The 19,158-nt window shown below is 39.7% G+C and overlaps 1 protein-coding gene across 1 annotated transcript; it reads right to left on the bottom strand.

Moving 5' to 3' along the window:
• Window positions 1-2,663: 2,663 nt before the first annotated feature.
• On the bottom strand, window positions 2,664-18,900 carry LOC122360217 (sodium-dependent dopamine transporter-like). The gene is made up of 15 exons (XM_043260639.1): window positions 18,742-18,900; window positions 17,523-17,865; window positions 16,703-16,834; window positions 14,664-14,877; window positions 12,135-12,273; window positions 11,652-11,786; window positions 10,675-10,778; window positions 10,186-10,310; window positions 9,089-9,201; window positions 7,958-8,086; window positions 7,788-7,887; window positions 5,233-5,333; window positions 4,985-5,152; window positions 3,624-3,695; window positions 2,664-3,454 (listed from the first exon to the last, which is right to left on the bottom strand). Exons 2-15 carry the CDS (start codon window positions 17,809-17,811, stop codon window positions 3,431-3,433), a joined length of 1,845 nt encoding a protein of 614 aa, XP_043116574.1. The 5' UTR covers window positions 17,812-17,865; window positions 18,742-18,900; the 3' UTR covers window positions 2,664-3,430.
• Window positions 18,901-19,158: the final 258 nt, after the last annotated feature.

Here is a 19,158-nt window from a genome sequence, read left to right as displayed (position 1 = left end):
TTGCTCATCTGTAGTGTTTATTACTGCATCTCAGTATTTCTCAGAAGACGGGTTTCAAGTATAACTCATCTGAAGTAACAGTGATTCATATAACAGAGAAACATGTTAGTGATAAACCTGCAGGTTTTCTATCTGAGTAAGTGTTTGCTGCAGAAAGTCTTAATTGTTGGAGATTTTAATATCTCTGATAATAATAAGATGCCTTAGGATCTATGAACTCTATTAAACACATTTCAGGACAAACTCATCACTGAAATCATTCTCTAGGTTTAATACTGTCACGAGGGATTGATGTGAATGGTGTTGAAATTCTGCAGCAAAGTGATGATGATTCAGATCATTATTAAGTCTAAAGCTGTAAAACCACTTCAACCTAAAAATTCTGCTTTCTAAATAATCTTCTTTACCACAACGTGTTATAGTGAGCAACTCTCACGGAGCAGTCCGGAAATGGAGGGAAAAAAAAGAGGTATTTGTGTTGCATGGCAGGAAAGTACTTCCTCTTACAGAAAAGCTTTTTGAAGGATGATACCAAAAAAGATAGATATGATTCTTTAGGGTCTTAATGAAAAGTCTATAACATACATTGCCTATAATTTCTCAGCGGTGTAAAACAATACCTTTATTTACGCTGTCAAACTGCTCTGAGGAGATGCTATGGATTCTTTGTGAAACTTGATTTACAAAAATTCATAAAAACAAAAACATACTTGAGGCTGGATCACGAATGATTCACCAAACATAGACACGTTTAGGACGATCTGTGTCTTCAGTCTGGAGCAAACAAAGACCGCCGCGTTCATCATTACATTCAACAACACAGCTCTTCCCGATCCCAGTCCTTCTGCTCCTTTCACATGTCCTTCACACTCGATTCAGTGTTCATAGCTCTGAAGTTTACTTCAGAACATCAAGGTCTTCACGCGCAGATAAAATTCACTGGAAATGTGACATAATATACCTCTCCTGTGAAGTACACCTCTACCAATTTAAAAAACTAATGGAACGCATAATTAATATAAAAAACTGGATGACTAGTAATTTCTTACTGTTAAATTTTGAAAAACAAGACAGAGATGTGACCTAGAACACTGTCTATACTTGACGGCTGCTCTGTCAATTTTTAGTCATCAGTTAAGAACGATGAAAGCTGCCATGAATCCAAACCTTCGGCTGTCAGCCTGAAGGTCCGGCTGCGTGAGACCAGGAGACCAGGACAACAGAGAACAATCCCCTCAGAAGACCTTGACCTCGGGAACCAGATGAGTCCTCTGCACAATCACACTTTCTGGATTAAACCCCTGGGGCATAAAATGCTGTGCAGAAACCATCCTGAAATTGATCCTGCGATCATCTCTGGAATATACTACATACAGAATGAACTGAGGAACAGAAACCTAAGAATCTCTCTGCCTTTTAAATGACTTATAATTAATGTCATTAACATTTAAAATATCACCAGTCATCACTTTTTCATAAACCTGCAGTACTCTGATAATAACGGCACATTATTTTGACACAGTTTCTCTGTTTAATGCCTCGAAGCTGCTTTGGCACAATCTGCATTTAATAAATAACTGTGACTTGACTTGATTCAGAGAGAAAACTACAGGAGAAAATGACAGGAATTAATGTATTTCTTGTTAAAAATATGGGGGTCATCCAAGAGCCAGTTTTTATAACAATACACCAAAACGATGTGAGGGAAAGGCAAGATGGGTGAAAAGAAAACACAGAAGCAGTCACCATTCAGGAGTAAGAAGATCTGTGAAGATCTGCACAATAGAAATGAGTCTGAAGAAGAGATCTTCACTTAATATCTGGTGACAATGAAAGCTGCATGCTTGAAGGAAACAAATACAGCAAGATGTTTTTAACTTTAAACCGTTGCTGCAGGCTAAAAAATGCTTTATAATAGCACTTGAGAGACGACAAGACTGTGGACTATGAGTTTCATCTTTGGTCTTCTCCAGATGTGAACTGATGGCTGGAGTGCTGTGGATTATTGTGTTGTTTTTATCAGACTCTCATTATGACGGCACCCATTCACTGCAGAGCATCCATTGATAAGACATTTCTACATATCTGATGAAGAAACAAACTCATCCTAATCTCGGATGACAGCACGTATTCTTCAGTATGACCAAAAAATCAATGCAAGTACATTTCTGACAGCATCTGTGCCGTTCTGCTGATTGAGGTCTATGGGGTAAGACACTGCTCCTGTCATGAGCGTGGAAAGCTGCTAAACCTGGTAGCGTTAGCAGGAAATTACTTCTGATTGAAAGTTATTTTCTGTGGTCATTCACACAGACAGTGTCGGCAGAAGGGGCACTGAATTGATATTGTTTCTCAACATATGAAATACAGATTAGGAGACCCATTTTTTTACAGATATTACTTCATTGGCATGTTAGTGAATGAAGATACTGTAATGCACTGTTCATCTACTTTTTTTATATTTAAGATTCGCTTATACTTTCTGACACGCTCAATAAGTTAATTTCTTGTGTGGACTGTTTATAGAATGCTTATGCAGTTTTTATTCACATCATTGCCTTTTGTTTTAAGAAACTGTAAGATGAGCACACTATTAAAACAAGTTCTTCTTCCACGAATACTGACCCCAAAAACATGCAAAGTGCATTAGAAACTTTTCATAAACACGTTTTATTGACATTTCAGCATTTGACAAATTTCAGCAGGCACTGAAATCATTAAATCATTAAAGACTTCAATTATTTGTGATGGAAATAAAACTCTGATAATCCAGTAAATACAGCGGTGGATGACAACATTCAGTGAGACAGAAATCCTATAAATGCTGCTGTGTTTTTTATTGGTTCGGAAGGTGAACCGCTGCATGGATTGAATGCAGAGATGTTCACAAACAATATAATCATGTTTCCTACAGATTGATTCTCTGCACGAAGTGACCAACAGTCTCGGATGAGGATATCTCTTCTGCATCGTACGATCAATACTGAAAGCAAGCGTGAAAATGAAAGAGTTTCGTTGTGATCAATTGAACTCGTTTGCATTTCTCAGACACAGAGAGGACAGGCTGGTTCATTTTTGCGGTAGCACTATTTACACGTCTCTAAACGTTAGTGTTGCTAAAGATGCCTTTTGTACAGTTTTTAACACGTCAACCACATTTATCAATAAGGCTCAGTTGAACTCTGACCACGAACAAAAGATATATAATAAAGAAACAAACGAACAGTCAGTGGGGACAACATCAGCCATCATAACAGTCATCGTATACTGAGAGTAAAACTGATACGGACAGAATGTCAACCACACTGTGATCGAAGTCACGAAACAGCCACATGTCCGATTACGCAAGAAAGAAACAACTAGTAATACGCTTCGGTCAGCGTTTCCCTCGTGTGCCGTCATCTTCATCTTCATCATCATCTCCATCCCCTCAAACCACCAGCCAGTGATGAAGCTGTGAGAAACAAGTCATATTCATACATTCAATCAGATCAGAAATCACTGAAGACATTAGCGAGGCCAGAGCAATCTGCGCCGAGGATCTCCTGCGATAACGGTGCAGTGAAATGTCACGTTTAGCATAATTGAAAGTTCACCCATTAAATTTATGTAATCTCTCTCACCGTGAACTGCCGCACCTCTCCGCGCTCCACCAGGTGATGTTCAGTCTCGGGAGTGATGGCGTACGCCAGTTTCTGTCGAGATAGTCCGGCACCATGTTCACACACAGACACACATCACTACAACCAAAGCCTTCCTGCATGCGCTAGGACTGAAACGTGAGGTGAGGTGGAAACGCTTCGCTTTAAGGAACAATTTTAACACGCTGGCTCATGAAGCACATATCAATGCCTTATTCTGCATGACCAGATCTCTTCATCCTTAAGTCCTCGCTAGGCGTTCTTGCTGACCAGCGTTTAATAATAATGAACACCTCTGCGTTTGTTACTTCTCTGCAAGATTACTGCGGTGTATCTACATCTACGTCTTCAGATAGTCCAAAATCCAAAAAGTCTCGCAAACGTGAACACATCATCCCAATTCTCAGATCTCTTCAGAAAATTGATTTCAAAATCCTCCTCTATCTCTATCTCTATCTCTACATCTCCCTGCTCCCGTCTATCTCCCTGAACGTCTTCATTCATCTAGAGCTCAACGTAGAGCGGTGGAACACCTTCAGAGATTAAACAGGTCCCCTCTCCGTCTGTTTAGTCCCCGCTAAAAACTCTCCATAGTGTATTAATTAATGTCACACTGTAATTTTCCCACGCTGTGCTCATTTGATCTGCTTTGTCTTTATTACTCTGGAAAGCACTTTGGTCAGTCTAGTGGCTGTTGTAAATGTGCTATACAAATAAAATGAACTTGAACTAAATCTAACAACTATCTTACTTACTTATAACAAGCAGCAGGTTGGGAGTTTGTTGAGTTAGTAGTGAGAATCTCTCATTATACTAATTCATCATTGATCTGAGCTGATGCACCTCAGTTTTTGAGAGAACAATGGCAAAATTATCCACAAATAATGCTTTTTTTCACTCATGAGGCCAGATCAATGATCATTCAGCTCCTATACAACATACAAGACCTGTGCTTATAGCAAGAAAACAGGTTTACACAAAGATTGAATTCAAGATTTGATGACAATAGAGCATATATTTTTTGTAGGTCAAGTCTAACAAGATGGGAAATAAATCTCATTATATCTTTTAATAACACTTACATTCCTGCACTTTTTGTGAATAAATACATAGATACATGTATACAATTAATTTATTGATTTATTACATTTCTGTCCCTTCACTTCTGAATTTGGATGAAGATGAATTCTGAACTGAATTGATCTGAATAAACACTATTGTCTTTTGTAGAGCTTCGACTGAATTATTTTCCTAATTAATGAATTATTCTGTCTTCCACTTTATTACTGTGAAGCTGCTTCAAATCCCGAAGCGCTGTAGAAGTGACCGTGTCGGTTACTCACGTCACACAAGCTTCCGGGCAGAGAGCAGAACTTGTAGATGGCGTACAGCGGCACCATGATCATGGAGGAGATGGACAAACACCAGCCCACCATCGTCGCCCACGTGGGGAAGTAGTAGGAGCCGTACTTGGGAGGATTGAACGTGGCGAAACTCACAACAACCATGAACTGAGAGAGGAAACAGGCTCGGGTTAGTGTCTGAAGGGGTTCGGGGGTAATGCTGTGAGACAGAGAGACGGTGAACACACCAGGAGGAAACACGGACTGACAAACTTCCAGCACAGTCTCCAGTAGAGCCCTGGTCTCTGTCCGATCATCTCCTGGATGTCATCACTGAAGCGATCCACACCTGAACACACACACACACACACACACACACACACACACACACACACACACACACACACACACACACACACACACACACACACACACACACACACACACACACACACACACACACACACACACACACACACACAGACACACACACACACACACACACACACACACACACACACACACACACAGACACACACACACACACACGAGCTGATCAACAAGTGTTCGTGACATTTGAATCCAATCTCTGAATGATATCTATATGTTGTTGGTGAACTGATTCTGCAGCTCCTAATGCAAAAAAATAAAATAAAATAAATAAATAATCACAAAAAAAAAGAAAATTGGGGCTGTAAGGATGGACTGTGAGAGCAGCTATTAGTTTAAACTTAAATTAATTGGAAATTTAACGTTTTATCTTCTTTATCTTCTATACACCGTATCAGCTGAAGGATGTAATGCATTCGTGATGAATAGACGCGTCCGTTTCTGAAAAACTCTATTGGCCAGTATAAATATTTCTCATATAGATGCCCTGAAATAAACAGCACAGCTTCCCCCGCAGTCCCTTCTTCTTAAACACACTTGACCAAACGACATATTTTAACATATGAATATGGCAAAGCTGACAAAGTGACAGCATTAAGCCGGGCTCCACGCGAAACTAAATCACTTTGAGTTCTGCTGAACATGGCAGATCTCAGAGAGTCTGAGCCGCAGGCTTTGATCGAAGCCGACAGAGAGAGCCGAGCTCAGGGCCAGAGGTGCAGGTAGAGCAGCCTCCAGAAAGGCCAGCGGAGCCCGGGGCCCGAGCGTCAGCAGAGCAGGTCAGAAGCTCTCAGAGTCACGCTGAAGATCAGGTCTTCAGGAATCGCTCGCCGCCTCGGGTCTGTTTGTAAAGTTCACTTCCCTGTGACCGCGTGCCCCGTCGCCAGGGGGCAGAAAATGCCTTTTCCAGGAGAAAGAAACATTTGAGGAGAATTTAACCTTAACGTCCAAGACACTATCATCTCTTCTAGCCATAACAGTCTTTATAGCACACACTAACAAGACAAAACACCTTCTTATACCGCATCTGATAAAGTGATAAATAATCAGTACACTGCTTCTCGTTTCCACTTCAGAGAGATAAAAATAATCTGTTTAGTGGCAAAAGTAAACATTTGAGCTCAGACTAACCTCAGAAAACCTGAATTATTTTATGAGGTGAAGACTTCTTTTTCACACGTTTATACCATACCTCCGAAACCTTCATCTATCATAAGAAAATTAGAAAATTTTAGACTTAGGTGTTCAAGAACCTTTAAGATGAAGATCCACTTCTAAACCTAACCGTCATCAGAAAACAGATGAATGAGATCGAAGTTATATGTCAAAACATAAAACAGTTCTGGTTTGCCAGGAAATATTGTTGGACTTTGGTGGTTACTGAAAAATTAAATGAAAAAATTAATTTATTATTAGTATGTACAGAGTAAAGAAAAAATAATTTCTCTTAATTAACCCCAAAATACAAAAACTTGTTTCTGCCACTGAATAACAAAAACTAATAATAATTAAAAATTATGAAATGTAAATTCAGAAAATGCAGAAATCTGTTACTTAAAAAGGGTTTTAAACTAAGAATTTGAAGAAAAACTGCCTAATTGTTGAATAATAATAATAATAATAATAATAATATTTTGCCCATAAAAGTATTCATTTTGAAACCATTGACATCTTTCATATTTCTCTGCACCTTCTGGCAGTCAATGGGACAGTCACACTAATCAGACGTTTTGTTCTGAAGATGAAGAAAGCTTTTGCAGGTTTGGATCAACCCTTTAAACTCTTTAAGACTGAAGACTTCCTCTACTCTGACTCTAGATGAGCTATACTCTAATCGTGAGTAATCGTTTGACAGCATTATTTCTTTTATTTTACAGCGTCAAAATCTTATGATAAATATATATTTGCCTTTTCCCCATGTCTCTCACAATTTTGTCAGAATTTAGTTGATAAAAGATGAATATCTCACTTATTGACAAACCATTACAGGCTGAAAAAGATTACTGTTTTCATCTGCGAGTAAATGCAAATTAAAATCTATTTATTTCAGTAATATTGATGTTCTGTACGTAAATAATCTGCTGGTTTTACCAGTCGTTGTTTAGCTTGCATTATTATTATTATTATCGTTGTTGTTTATTTTGTTATTTTTATTATTAATTTATTGCAACTCTGGTTACTTATTTCAAACGACACTAAATGAACATTTTCTTGCTCGATGAAAACTATTTCAGAATGGCCGTCCCAGAGTTAGGGCTGATGGTGTTTGTGTGAAGAGCGTCCCTCGGCTGATATCTGAGCTCTGGGGCCCTAATGAGCGCCAGCGGCCCCGGAGCACAGCCGTCTGATAGACCATCAGCTCCTAATGACGCATCGGCTTCACCGCGCATGCAGGAGCAGCCGGCCGTCTCACCGTAGAACCAGGCGATGCCGATGGCCTCTATCAGCACTCCAAACAGAATCGACGTCCCGGCGGCAAAGTGGTCCAACAGCGTGAAGACGTAGATGCCACCCTGCAGAGAAACATCCACGAGAATCAAGAAACATCCACACCCTTCAGAATCAGACGAGCAGCTCGCGTACGTTTGTCACGCAGATGAGAGAGATGAGGAAGGTGGAGACCACGATGAAGAGCGTGAAGAGCTCTCGGTGTTTGTGAAGGAACTTGAATTCGTCGATGAGGCCCGTGATCACAGACTCCATGCCTCCCATCTGAAACACAGCGTTCAGGTACAGGCATCATTTACAGCACGGACCAGCAGCAGCTTTTATTAAAGGAACAAACCTTTTGAACAAAATAACTGTGAAAAACCGTTAGGAAATATAACCATGTCAATGAATGAATGAATGAACAGAGTTTCAGGTTATTTTGGGCCCAGTTTATATGGAACACCATTAGGTGGAAAAAGTATGTGTTAAAAGGCTTTTCCCACGTCTCTCACACTTTTGGGCTGAATTTTGTTGATAAACTTGAATGCGTGTCCTATTGACGAATTATTACAGCTCGAATAACTTAGCACTTTTTTCATCTGAAAGTAAAAACTAAATTACAAAGCAAGTAAAATGAATGTATTTTGTTTGAAAAGTAGTACTAATATTAATAGCACCAATCAGCACTGAGTAATATTCATGATGATGTTTTGTTCGAACTAAATATGTACACCGGAATTATAAAAGAATATAAAAATGCTACATTAAAAATATTTTGATTGGTAAACGTGACGTTCCTTTACTGTATACTGTAAAAAAAACTGTACTGGGTATTACATGGGATTTTACAGTAGTGTACTGTTTTTGGAAGTGAAAAAGAAGGTATACTTTACAGGGAATAACCGTGAATTGGCATTCCCTAAATTAAAATTGAAATAATAACTCTTTCTTTTTATTTATTTTTTTGTACATTGGGGTTGTATGTTACATCTAATGTTGTTTTACTGTGATCTCTCTCTCTCTCTCTATAAATGATATTAATATTTATAACTGCTTGTGAAGGGTTATTATATCATATATTGTTATGGGTTTATTTCAGAGGTTGCTATATAAACATTATATCAGTTGATTTTGTTGCAATATTTTTTTACGGTGAAATTACTTTACAAGTTTTACATTTCATACAATTAGATGACTGTTTTATTGTGTCTATTCTTTAATGTAAAAACAGTATTTTTGACTGTAATATGAGGGTTAATAATGTACTGATCAGACAAGACTCACAGCGCTGTCGATTCCCAGAGTCAGCAGCATGATGAAGAAGATCACAGCCCACACTGAGGACCCCGGCAGCGTAGCAATGGCTTCTGGGTAAATAATGAACACCAGACCAGGACCTGGAGAGACGCAAGCAGAGATTCAGAGACTATCTGTATTACTTTATGCATCTAAATTCTGAAAAGAAATGTGTGCACACGCAGGCATAATTCATGCTATGTTAGAAAGGTGTTTGCGCAAATGTATGCTTTTATTCATCAAAAGACACATTAAACTGGTCAAAAGAGACTTCAGTGAGTGAAGACATTAATGATGTGCTTTTGTTTTCTAATAAATGCTGTTCTTTTGAATTTTCTATTCGTCTGTGAATCCTGTGAAAATAAAATACATCACAGTTTCCACAAAAATATTAAGCTATAGAGCTGTTTTCAACACCGATAATAATTATAAATGTTTCTAATCAGTAAATCAGTATATTAGAATGATTTCTGAAGATCATGTCACGCTGAAGGCTGGAAAATTCACAGAAATATATTACATTTTAACACATATTCTCAGAGAAGACGATATTTAAATGAAAACATTGCAGCTTTTAGACCTGCTGTATTCTCAATCAAAAGATGAGGATGATAACCTCTTCCTTTTGAACAGATATGTTTATAAAATTAATTCCAAGTATTTAGGCAGAACTCAGCAGATCAAACGGTTTAAAAGATCATAAGAAAACATAAATTAGTTATGCATTTGAGACAGCAAATACAAATCAGTCCAACAGAAACACAAATGCTCGAATCGACATGTTTCCTGACATTCTGCTTCTCACACGTCATTGATTTTCTCAAATAAGTCTCTGTCTCCAGACGCTGCTGATCAGAGTCTGTCACGATGAACACCGATCACAGAACACATGAAGCTCTGAGCATTAAACTACTCATTCAACGGTCATCATCGTAAAACAACAGCACTTCATTCATCTTGTTCAGCAAAATATAACGGCAACAAATTACAAAATAGTAACACATTTGTTTGTAATGCATTAGTTTAACAGTTAAAATTGATCAGTAAATAATAATATGCATATTAATAAACAGGAATTCACTCACCGTCTGTGGCGACTTTATCCAGAGCGACGTTGTGTTTCTGAGACATGTATCCCAGGAAGGAGAAAATGACGAACCCAGAGAAGAAGCTGGTCAGAGAGTTGATGGAGCTGGTGATGATGGCGTCTCTGAAACACAAACACGCATCAAAGGGCTTCGATTCAGCAGTAAAGTGTGAGAGACTGTGTGTGCGTGTGTGTGTGTGTGTGTGTGTGTGTGTGTGTGTGTGTGTGTGTGTGTGAGTGTGTGTGTGTGCGTGTCTGTGTGTGAGTGTGTGTGTGTGTGTGTGTGTGTGTGTGTGCGTGTGTGCGTGTGTGTGTGAGTGTGTAAGAACGTAAACAGGTTTTCTGTAATGGTGTAAGTATATGGTTAGGAAATAGATCGTTTGGTCAGAATAAAAGTAATCAAAGTCTATGGAAAGTCTCCACAATTCACAGAGACAAATGTGTGTGTGTTTGGGTTGTCGCTGCACCGCAGCACTCCTCTGCTCACCTGTAGCAGTTGTTGCTGAATTTGTTGTAGCTGGAGAAGGCGATTAGCACACCAAACCCCACTCCCAGAGAAAAGCAGATCTGCGTGGCGGCCTCGATCCAGACCTGCGACACAAACGGCCCGGCCGGCCGCACAAAGGGGCCGCACAACAGCTATCATTAGAGATAATTGCAGGAAACTCATTCAGCAGAAAGATGAAAGACACTTGTGAATACAGGGTAATTTTGCAAATTGCTGCTGCACACATGTGTCTAATCTAATTCTGAAATTGCCGCTTTGAGGTCTCTTTGCCAAGTGGTGCTCCAGGAAAGAATCGCAGATCGTGGAAAAACTTACTTAAGGCTGATAGTAACTTCACCTGCCGCTGCGCCACAAGGACATCAGTACACACACACACACACACACACACACACAACTGACTGATCAAAACTCTAATATAAATGTCACAGGCTCTCAAGGAGCGATAAACCTTCTGCTGCTCTTTAACGCAATTACACTGCATGTGCATTTAAAGGAGAGCGTTACACATCTCAGCAGGTGTCTGTGTGTGTGTGTGTGTGTGTGTGCTTGTGTGTGCGTGTGCTTGTGTGAGTGAGTGTGTGTGTGTGAGTGAGGGAAAGAGAGAAAGGGAGAGAGAGAGTAACCAGAAGTGTATTATATCTGACAAATCCTTCCTTTGGGAACATTCAAGAGCTTTGACACACTTCAAAGCTAAAACGATCCAAATATCAATTATTAAATACTGAATATTGTTTTATTCCAAAAAGGTGTTTTCTCTGTAGTATGCTTAGGCTTTTAACATAATCGCTATTATTATACGTGTGTTTAGTGTGTCAGTGCATGTTTTCTGTGAGGGGTAGGTGTAGGGTGATTGAAAATAAGATTTGTACATTATAAAAGATATTATGCCCATATAATGTCCCCATAAACCACAAGAAACAACAAAGGTCTGTGTGTGTGTGTGTGTGTGTGTGTACCTGAGCGTCACACAGGCGCAGGAAGTCCACGCTCAGGTAAGCTTTAATGCCATCGATGGCTCCAGGCAGAGTGACACCGCGCAGCAGCAGGACGGTGAGGACAACATAGGGCATCGTGGCTGTGATCCACACCACCTGCACACACACACACACACACACGCACACACACACACACACACACACACACACACACACACACACACATCATTGCATCACATTTATATAATCCATAAACTACCAAACTAAACATTCACCTCTATTTCAAGAATGGAACAGAGTAAAGTAGATTTTGTTGAACTGTGTTTAAAATGTTTGCAAGAATATCTAATCTATCAGAAACATTGACCGGTTGGTGTCTGCCGGTCTTCTGGTCTGGCCAGTCTGGTTTGTTTTAGAAGGGCTTTGCGCGTTTGCACACTAAACACCAGTCTGGAGAGAGCAGAAGATCAGCACACCACTGGAGGCTGATGTGAGATCTCGAACCTTTCCTGAGGTCTTGACTCCCTTCCACAGGCTGAAGTAGAGCACCACGATGACCACGGCCAGGCAGGAGGTGAGCTGCCAGCGCGGCAGACCCAGGTCATCGATGCCCGAGCTCTCGTGAAGATGCAGCACGCCTCGTCTGCAGATCAACATCAGCACATGATCACACTCCACACTCACGGGATAAACTGGTTTAAACCAAATCAAACATAGCTCTTGGCGTGCCTGCAGCATCAGCTGACGCTCAGCTAATCATAACTTCTCTCAGTACAATGAATCAGATATAGAAGATCGTCCACACTTGACATAGTCTGTAGCATGTGCTTACCCTCCTCCATCCCCAGCTCCTCCTTATACAGATACATGATCACTAACAGCTCGCCCACAAAGACATATCATCTATCAAACTCATTGCTAACTTTGTGTATTGATCTACTCTACTATACATCTGTTGAGTATTACGATACCTGGCATTTGTTGGTGTTTAAGTGGAGTTTAAACTCTAGCGAGGTTTGTCTGTGGATATCTAAACCCTTTAAAGCAAAGACTCCTGCAATATTCTGACTTGAACAGAGTGGTCCTGACTGAACAGTTCCCAAGGAGTAATTAGCCTTAAGCTGGCTGCACACTAGAGGATTTTCAAATCTTAACCGATTTCAACCATGGAAGAAAATAGACACAAGACGACAGTTTCAACTGATGTTTTAGGGATGATTTCATAGTGACTCAAGATCCAGCTGGCTCTCGCAGCATGAGTTCTGTTTCACAGTGAAACATAAAATATAACAAAGAATATGAGTGATGGTCTTTGCCTTTATAGCATGTTTCTGAGTTATAGAAGCAAGCAACATCCAGTAAGCGGGTATCATATCAGAGGCAGCCCCGATCAAGAGTTGTAAATATCAAACTATTCCTCAATAGGAAGCAGTTCTATTCCTCAAGATTCCTCAATCATAATGACAGCACACAATAGAGGAGTATTGGAACAAAGAACTTTGTCACAAGTCTCAAATCATTCAGGAATCCAAATCAGCCTTAAATGAGTCATCAGATGCCCATTTGATGTGACTCTTTAGGGTCTTAATGAAAAGTCATATTTTGGTTAAGATTTCTCAATGATAGAGTAAAAACATTTTACTCTGTCAAAATCTGTTCTGTGTGCTTCAAGCCATTCTAGTCCATGTTTCTTTAAATGCTAATGAGCTTAGCTGACCCCGCCCCTTTCTTCAGTGACGTGACAAGCAGACTGTAAACTGGATAACTAGCACATTAATAGGATAAGTGATTTGGAAAGATTATACTCACTACTATAGATGAAGCTGAATTACAAATGATTTGATCAAACATAGATGCATTCATGTAGACTAAGTAACAACTAAAGCAACACTAATCTTCTGTGTCTTCAGCGACTCAGATGTCAACAAAAACACTTCAGTCTCTTTTTATCAGAGACATCTAGTCTTCCCCTGCACCGAGTCAACTCAGTGACGGACTGATGACAGCTCACTCAGGGCGGGGCTAAGGTAAGACGGACCTGTCAATCAACTGTCGTGGGAGGGGCCTGTGCAGAACTACATCATTCTGACAGGAATCTCAGAACAACTTGATCTGAGAAAGGATACTTAAAAAACTGGGTCCTATCATTATAGGAAGGATGTGTACACAGTTATGTTCAAACATCATGTAAAGTGAAATTTTGCATCGGACGACCCCTTTAAAGTCTAGTGTGCAGCCAGCATTACTTTTCCAATACACAAGAAACACATCTACCTTTTCATTACTGAATTAAAATAAATAAAATGTTATGACCAGTCTTACCAATTTTACAATTTCTACACTGGTTACCTATTATGTTTTTATTAACACAATATCACTACTCCCTTTCAAGCCCCTTAATGGTGTAGCTCCTGCATCCCTAACTAGTCTTCTATCACGCTACAGTCCATCACGTCCCTAAGGTCACAAAACTCTGGACTCTTGGTAGTTCCTAGGATAGCAAAGCCCACAACAGGACACATTTGTCTTTGTCTTCTTCACGTTTGTCTGCCACACTCTGGAATAGACTTCCTGATAATGTTCGGGGTTCAGACACGCTCTCTGTTTAAATCTAGATTAAAGACGCGTCCCTTTAGCCAAGCAGTCGCATAATGTATCTCATAACCCCGTACTTCAGTTATATCTGATCAAACGCACATTATCATTCTTTATCTTGGGTTGAACACATCATTTAATCATTCACACGCAAATCGTTTCTGCCTCCAGCAATCACACAAGCTTTAGTCTAGATCTGCCCTCATGAAGATCTGAGATGACCAAACGCCCGAGAAGAGATGATGCCAGCATACTAAAGACAGAAACTGATATTTTCTGTAAAGCTTCTTTGCAACGATGTGTATAATGAAGGTGCTATACAAATAAACATGAACTGAATTAAACAGATGACTAACTTTTTAAGACTAGTCTTAAAAAGAGTTTCTGCAGCCGGCCCCAGGTCAGTGTGTGTGTGTGTGTGTGTGTGTGTGTACGTACTCGAAGTACTCGAGGGCCGGCGTGGTCTTGTGTGTGTCGTTGAGCAGCGTGGCGTTCAGGTCGGAGCAGTTGGGACTGTTCCAGGTGTTGTTGCAGTTGATCCAGGGCAGCTCTCCGGAGAAGGAGGAGAACAGGTAGAAGAGCGCCCAGGCGATGATCACGTTATAGTAGAAGCCCACGTACAGTGAGATCAGGATCACCGTGAAGCCCACGCCTGAGCAAACCAGCAGAAACATGAAGATACTGCACTCCTGCTCCTTATGTGTGCTGGATAACTAACTAGTTTTACAAACACGTCTTCCTTTGTCAGGCTTTTTGTTTCATGACCTTTTTTTAGCAAAAACCTTTGTAAAGAACATCATTTTCACCCTTTGACAGGACAAGTAAATAATCATACTATCTTTTCAATCATTTATACAAACATTGTGATTGTGATTTACAAATATGCATCATCAATAACCACATTGATAAGAACTGTATCAATAACCTACAATGATAAATATATAGTGACTTTAAATAATCCCAAATTAGCTACTGGCTGCTGGATCAAAGAATAATTTAGACTAAATTTCCAACCCTATCCAGTATAATGTATATATATATATATATATATATATATATATATATATATATATATATATATATATAAAATTGAATTTGCTCATTGTATTTGACTCATCGTTTAAGTTCTTTCTGCTACAATGTCTTTCCTCCTGAAGAAGTTCAGTCAATCAAAACGACGAAGGAGTCGGTGAAGCACACTGAGAGTTAGTTTTTCAGTCTTTGTCTGAAAGCAAACAGCAGGATTCTCCCGTCATACATCAGCAACACATGTGTGATTCCCGGCCCTCTCAGGCCATCGATCCTGAGGAAGCAAACATGTTGATCAGCGCTAATTACAGTAATCTCTCCTCGAGTGCCAGGCTCACAGAGAGCCGAGCTTGTGATTAAAACGTCCGTCTCCGTCTCTCTCTCTCCGTGAGACGCTTGACAGCCGCTACGGTCGAGCAAAACAGGCGTCTTCAGGAAGCAGATGATGCTTTGTCAGCCTTGAAGAGTGTTCACAGCTCAACAGCAGGTTTAGATGTACAGTATCAGATGAAGATGCACTGAAATCATCTTGATTTGACAATTATCCCACTTAAAACCCAACACGCATCAACAATTCAACCGAACCAGCACCGGAACAGCTTTTATATCCAAAATACACTGCAGACAAGCAGCAGGTCTGATTATTTGGACACCATTCTCTTCTTCTGAACACTTGTTTCTTTATCACATCAAAAAGCCCTTTTTTATTGTTTATATTTAATCTTCTGAAGTGTTGTAAAATACAACAGAGGTGTAAGTTTTGTAAATGAATTACGTGTACGATACCTATTTCAAGCAACAGCCTTTAAATCAAAAGTTGATCAAGAATACATGTGTGTCCAAATATGTTCTTTTACTATCATTAAACTAGTATAGTTTTTATTAATATCTTTAATTAGTTAAAGCTTTAGTAATGTTGTCTATGTAGTATTCATTTTATTTTAACTTTATTTATTTTAGTACAGAAAGTTACTAAATGGAACTGAGAAACGTTGCTTAGCTGAAACTCCACTGGTTTCTGTGATAGCTGGTTTTCTGAGGAACAAAAAGCATCTCATATCTCACTATAAAGTGTTGTTTACTGAGGAGCAGGGAAGAACTTAAGGGCACGGTTAAGGCTTTGGTTTCTTCTGTATGCTGGTGTCATGAGGCGATAGCAGTGAAGTGACACAAAATTTGCGATCCACCGAAATCTGAGGCCTGGCAGGCAAATTTCATACTAAAAGCCAATTTTTCTGTCTTCCATTTGACTGCAGATGATTTGAGCTGGAGATAAACAGCACCTGTCCGCCGTTTGCCATGATGAGTTTGTTTCGGGAACACAAACACCTTCTGCCTCAAAAGCCAGTGAACATCTGATCATAACGGAGCTGTCACCCGAGGACTTAAAAAGGCCAGAGGATCATAGCAAATCACACACTCGAGGGAACGTTCTGTAGGTCACGTACCTTTGAAGATGGGGCAGATCTTCCAGACTCCCGCTGCTCCTTCACGGTTGTACTGGCCCAGAGCTAACTCCATATAGAAGAGCGGCATCCCGGCGATCACCATGAAGAAGAGGTACGGCACCAGGAACGCACCTGACGCAACCGCACCGTTATAGAGAACAAACACACTCAGATATACGTTATGTGAAATACCTCCAGTGGAAGTCTGGGAATCGTGATGACGAATGAAAACTCGCTTCTTTGTCTAGATTTACTGTAAACTGAGGAGAGTTGAGGAGAACTGCTGTAACAACTCATTGTAACAAGCTAATAAAATTAATAGCTGAAATGTGACTTTTGCAATACAATACAATATTATATAATTTGATATAGCATAATAAATTTTGTTTTGTAAAAAAAATCAATAATCATCAAAATGTAAAGAAATCAAATGTCTACATAACCCATTTAAACTCAAAAGCAAAAACTTTTTTATTTTATTATATTTTTCATTCATATTTAGAATTTTGAAATAGTAATTTTAATTAAGTTTTTTAGTATATCGAGATAAACTAAATGAAAATGAGAACTAAACTAGCTAAAATTAAGAAAAAAACATTTTTTTTTGCAGATTATTATTTTCTTTTTGTTATTGTTAAAGTTCACATTATTGATTTGTGAAGCTTTTACATTTTAAATCAACATCTCTCTTGATTTCTCAGACCGTCTAACATTGCTGTAAATGGCCGATTTCCACCGAAAATCTATATTCCTGCAAAAGTTTAATCAATCTCATCCACATGGCTTTGTGAAGCACGTCTCAGACTTGTCCGTCTCTCACCTCCACCGTTTTTATAGCACAGGTAAGGGAACCTCCAGACGTTGGCGAGGTCCACGGCGAAGCCGATGACGGACAGCAGGAAGTCGATCTTTTTGCCCCAGGTCTCACGCTCCTCTCCGGACGGGTGCGTCTGACCGCTGGGACTGACCAGAGCCGAGGAGGTGAACTGCACCCCATTCTGCTCCTTCACCAGGATCAGCTCCACCTCTTTGGGACCGGCGGTGCCAGAGGGTTTGACGGGGGCGATGGTCGAGGACATGTGTGTGACCGGGAGTCTGCTTCTTAGCATGGGTCGCCGGCAGGCCGTGGAGGACGAGAGACCGGCTCAGACACGAAAGCCTCTCTGACGGGATGAGGAGAGCAGAGATGGATGCGAGGAGGAGAGAGACGGAGGGAGGAGCAAATCAGCCATGTTGATCAGAGATCTAGACCTGACGGAGCTCGCTGAGAGCCTCAACTAGACCGATCTATTCCACAGGCAACGAATACAACACATGCAGAGCCATTCGACAAGACAGCGCTTCAAAATAGTCATTATGTAGTAACAAATGTGTTATTATGTTGTAACAAACATGTCATAAATGTCTCACCAGTCAAAATCTTTCTAACAAATACCACAGGGATCTAAATCAACTCTTTGACTCAAATCACAACATTATTTAATCACATAAACAATTCTTCTATCAATAAAAGTCATTTTAAAATATAACTCCTTACAGTTTTACTGTTTACAAATAACGTTTATGCACTCACAAAAAAGTGAAGAAACTATTTTTTCCTCAAATGAACTAAACATTAATTATTAAACATTAAATTTTTTGAAGTAAAAAGAGTGAAACTGTATTTTCTTGTAAAACGTACCTCAGTTGCCTGTCTTGCTAAATAAAGAATTGGTTAGTTGAATTAACTGATATATACACAGTAAATAAATATATGTTAATAAAATAAGCTCCAAATAAAATACCATCTGCTTCACAAATTTCACATTTAATTCAATGTTTCAGTTGTTGTTTGTTTGTAATAACCTGTGAAATTTACTCGCAGTTTCCAGCAGAAACATTTTCCCTCAGTGCATAGAATAAATTCAACAAATTGTTAAATGAATATAAACCTGACTCTCAGAAAAGCAGCACCTGTGGAGTTTCTGTGATCTGAACTATCTCTCCAAATAGCAATCATGCCATAAAAACACTGTAAAAGCATACAAAAAACCCTCTACCTTCAGTGTGTGGTAAAGCACTTCTCCAAGCAGCCTCTTACTTCTCCATGCATTGATGATCCTCGTTAGCGTGTGCAATAATTACGGCCATTCTTTGCGAATGCAGACGTGAACGACTAGCGTGGATGGTCTTTCTCCCACACAGGTAGAAGCAGACACTCTTCCACTGACCACAGCAAATGGAATATGAAGGACGAGCACCTTCCCATGTCTCCTCCTCCTCCTCCTGCTCTCTGACACCTCCTCATCTGCTCCTTCATTTCAATAAATCTCATCAAATCCAGAGCAAAAGCAACACCAGAAGACAACGAGGCTGCTTTTCAGAGATTGCATTTCTTTCCCTTTTTAAAACTCCCTTTTTTTTCTTGTATTAAGCATGAATGCAACAGTTTAACAGTGAAACCAAACTGTTATATG

The sequence above is a fragment of the Puntigrus tetrazona genome, chromosome 16 (genome assembly GCF_018831695.1).
Source record: "Puntigrus tetrazona isolate hp1 chromosome 16, ASM1883169v1, whole genome shotgun sequence".
NCBI lineage: Eukaryota > Metazoa > Chordata > Actinopteri > Cypriniformes > Cyprinidae > Puntigrus > Puntigrus tetrazona.
This window is presented reverse-complemented; position numbering and strand designations above follow the sequence as displayed.